The sequence below is a fragment of the Eurypyga helias genome, unplaced genomic scaffold (genome assembly GCF_000690775.1).
Source record: "Eurypyga helias isolate BGI_N326 unplaced genomic scaffold, ASM69077v1 scaffold21436, whole genome shotgun sequence".
In the NCBI taxonomy this organism is placed as follows: domain Eukaryota; kingdom Metazoa; phylum Chordata; class Aves; order Eurypygiformes; family Eurypygidae; genus Eurypyga; species Eurypyga helias.
Genome location: NW_010257555.1, coordinates 4,090 through 8,062, shown reverse-complemented (window position 1 = coordinate 8,062; position 3,973 = coordinate 4,090). Strand labels below are relative to the sequence as shown.

The 3,973-nt window shown below is 44.8% G+C and overlaps 1 protein-coding gene across 1 annotated transcript in view; it reads left to right on the top strand.

Annotated features, from left to right (window-relative positions):
• Positions 1-894: 894 nt before the first annotated feature.
• The window catches only part of LOC104511445 (thioredoxin-like protein 1), a gene marked incomplete at its 3' end in the record, with an annotated part of 6,961 nt that continues 3,882 nt past the window's right edge, over positions 895-3,973 (top strand). The window contains exons 1-3 of the mRNA XM_010154065.1: positions 895-1,058; positions 1,814-1,910; positions 2,991-3,164. Of these exons, the coding sequence (XP_010152367.1) occupies positions 895-1,058; positions 1,814-1,910; positions 2,991-3,164 (435 nt within the window). The remainder of the gene's footprint in view (positions 1,059-1,813; positions 1,911-2,990; positions 3,165-3,973) is intronic.

Here is a 3,973-nt window from a genome sequence, read left to right as displayed (position 1 = left end):
GGTCGCAGGGCCTGACCCGCGGTGAGGCGTCTCCTGGCCGCTCCCACGCTGGGGAGGTTCCCAGAGAACCGCCGGAGGGTTTTTTAGCTTTTCCCTTAATTTTGAGGCGAGGCAGGGCCTTAAACTTAAGAATTGCAGTTAGCTGGCAAAACGCGGTATCATTTTGATCGCTATCCAGCTGCTGCGGGCGAGAACTGCTAATTAAGTGGTGTTTTTTATCGTTATTCACTCTCTTTATCTGTAGTGTGTGGATATGGTGACAGCAGCATAAAGGTATTTTCTTCTTCTCGTTTGAAATTCACTTTTTTTGCAGCTGAGCTGCTTTCCCAGCCTCTGAACCTGTCACTCTGCAGGTGCTCTGAGGACATCAGAGAAGGGAAAAAGCTTAAAATCCAGTTGCAAGTCAGGAAGCTGCTGTCAACAGAGTTAACATCTTGCTTGGTTTCCGTTGAAAATGTTTTCTGCCTTAGCGAGGCTTAACTGGATCCTCATCATTTCTACTCAGGCCAAGCAGATGTTCTTTTTCCCTTAGTCAGCGAGGATTTGAAGTGCAACTCTGGTGTGATGTGGGTGAGTTGATGACCAAAGGAAATCTCGACAGCTCAGTTATTCACATTAACTTGTGGAATTAGGGACAGCAGTGATAGTGTTGGGGGTCCTGGCCTTCAAAGTGCACCTCGTTATTGTCAAAGTCCTAAGTTTTAGTGCCTCTACTTTTTATCTTCACTTTTTCAGCCCTTATTTAAGTGTCTGGTGCACAGAATCACAGAGTGGTTTGGGTGGGAAGGGACCTTAAAGCCCCCCCAGTGCCACCCCCTGCCATGGGCAGGGACACCTTCCACCAGACCAGGGTGCTCCAGGCCTCATCCAGCCCGGCCTTGGACACTCCCAGGGATGGGGCATTCACAAGAAGTTGAACCATTCCACTTCCAGTGGCTGTTTGGATCTCAGAAGAACTCGGGTCGGCTGTTGTGCAGGGAGGGTGAAGCGGTTCTCGCCTGTGCTGGTTTACAGCTGTACGTGTTGGCAGATTCACACGGCAGAGCTCACTGGTGTGGGTACGGCCTCTGCTGTCGGGGGAGTTTCTGCTGGGGATTTTTGGTGGTTTGCTTGTTAGTGGCTTCTTTCGCCGCAGGCTGAGTTGTGAGAGTATTCCTTTGCAGGAGTCGTTGTGTGTGTGTGCCGCATACGTGTCAGCAAGGGTGTCACACGGTGGTGTGGTTATGTCGGCTGAAGTTGGGTCTGTTCCACCGGGGTCAGACAGGTCTGGTCACGACTGCTTACCGCGGTAGTGAGATTTGACAGAGTAAGAACCATACAGTGCCTGCTGAAGGCCTGATACGTCATTACAGTTAAACATTTGGCGTCCTGTGGACATTTCACTGCAGATACTATTTTCCCACAGGAGGTAACTGGTAACCAGTGCTAGCACTCCACGTTAAGAGCACTCTTTGTTTCAGGAAGAGCAGGCAACTCTGCCCTCGTGTCACTTTAGCCTGCAGGACTTTGTCTGGTGGTACGAGGTGCTGGAATTAAGTCCATCAGAAGGGAAACATGAAGTTAGTATTAATTATTAGGTGAAGCTGATCATGTGATGTTGAAACTGGGTGAGGCAGTGCGAATTGACACTTCACGATGTCTCTCTAAATGTCGTTAATTGTGTCACCAGGATTGCTCGCCATCTGTCAGCCAGGTAGGAAGGCTATTTTTATGTGGACCAGGGATGTCAGTAAGAACACGAACGAGGTAATTCTCTCCGGGGCAGATTTAAAAAAAAAAAAGGCATTAATTTAGCTGTATTTTGCTTTCACAGATGCGGCCCTTGTTTAAGGATAGCCCCAGCTTTCAACGCTCTGAGTAACAAATATCCCCAGGCAACGTTTTTGGAAGTAGACGTGCATCAGTGCCAGGTTAGTATTCAAAAACACATTTTCAGTTGTAAGAGAGAGCAGATAATGTGGCTAACGGGAAACTTGGAGAAAAACCGTTCAGAGGGTATACCAAGTGTAGTATCCTGTCGCTATCAGCATGTTTGGTGAATGACAAATATCTGTATGGCAAAATCCTCCAGAATGAGGATAAGCACAAAGAAGGGAACAAACACCAGTTCTGTTTAGAGAAGTGTTCTTGCAGTTAGCACTGCGATGTCCTTCCTTGAAGCAGTCGGCTTAGGAGCTGCGTGTACTCTTCAGACAGCGATACCGTTGCATGTAGAAGATAGCGCCCATGTGAATGAAAAAGTGTCTGTCCAAACACATGCTGGCATAACTGTGGAGCAAAATGAAAAATGCAATTAGCTGATCTGATGAGGGGGACTGCATTCCTCTCAGGTACTACTGGGCTGTTTTTAACAGACAGCAGCGTTGCAGATGAGCTATTGATCAACTTAAGGGTCGTTAACAAAAATTAACAATGGTGTGTTGAAAGGAAGTCTTGGATTAGTGCGAATTATAACAGAGATGAATGTAGAGGTGGCAAGTGTTTGCAAGTGACACTAAATTACGGAAGTTCTGGAAAATCCGCTATGGGTGCCTAACAGGTACGAATAGGGGTAGAAATCGAATCGAATTCGCCTTATGCTGCAGCAGGCCGTAATTCCCAAGTGCGTGTGAATGTGGGTTGTGAGGGGGAAGGAATATGGGTGTAAGGAAGGCTTGTGGGACACAGGTGTTAAATGGATCTGCCCTCCACTTCTGAGAGCGAGTAACACAGTTTTTGTGGTGTGCCCACAAGCTTCTGACGATGTGAAGTCCATCCAAACAGTGCCCAGGTCTGTACAGGTTTAGGAGGATCCGAAGAGTTTAAATGCACTTAAAATGGTGTTTAGAATGGAAAAAACAATTAAAAGATTATTTAAACGGTCAAAGCTCTGTATGGAGTAACAAATATTTGTCACTTTATCTCATGTGTGCATTCACATCTGGGCGAAGCAAGCCGATGCTTTTGGCAATAGGGTGAGGTAACACTTGTAACTCATTTCTGCCTTCTAGGGGACAGCTGCTACCAACAACATATCGGCAACACCCACCTTTCTCTTTTTCCGAAACAAAGTGCGAATCGACCAGTATCAAGGAGCAGATGCTGTAGGCTTAGAAGAAAAAATTAAACAGCACCTGGAGAATGATCCTGGAAACAGCGAAGACACAGATATCCCAAAAGGATATGTATGCATCCCTTTAGATAATTGGGTTTTCTTAAGTTTGTGTAACTTGAATGTTAAAAAACTGTTGGTTTCTAAACATGCTCTATGTCAAATAATCCTGCTTTCGGCAAACCTGCAAGTTCCCCACAACTTTGAGAAGACGGCTTGTCTGGGTTTCCCTTTTCAGCAAAAATTAAAGATTTAACATGTACCTATTTAGTGAATACAGTCATAGAAGTGCAAAATGTTTTAAGAAAAATCTCCAGGCATAGCCCTTAGTCTTAAAAATAATGAATTTAATGTTGTATAATGAACTTTTTTCTGCAGCTGCTTATTCTGCTGCTTCCTTCTCAGACATCCCAATCTGTCTTCCCAAAGCGTTTCTGAAAGTGTACAAATGTCCATGGGAAAAGGCATTATTCGACACGGTTGTCTAGTGTGTTGAAAAGCTGCTCTAGATGTTCCTTTCTCTTATTGATGTGGGGGTAGGTTCATTTGGGGTTTTCCTTTTTTTCTTCTTGCTCCCTACCCTTTCTTTAATCTTCTTTGCTTCATCTCTTTAAAAAAAAAAAAAAAAAAACCAGATACTCTGTTGCCAAAGGAATTAACCTTCATAACAGTTCAGCTCCATCTTCCTCTGCAGCAGCTTGCCTGGAAAACAGGATGCCTTTGGGAGGGGGTTGTTAGATAAACAATATCTCATGGTGGACTTTTTTTGCAAACATTAGCAATTAGGCAGAAGTGGGTGGTGCTACAAAGTGTTCTCTTACTGCCTCTAAAAGAATGACAAGAATATGAAAATACACAAACTAAAAAACACATCGCAGGAAT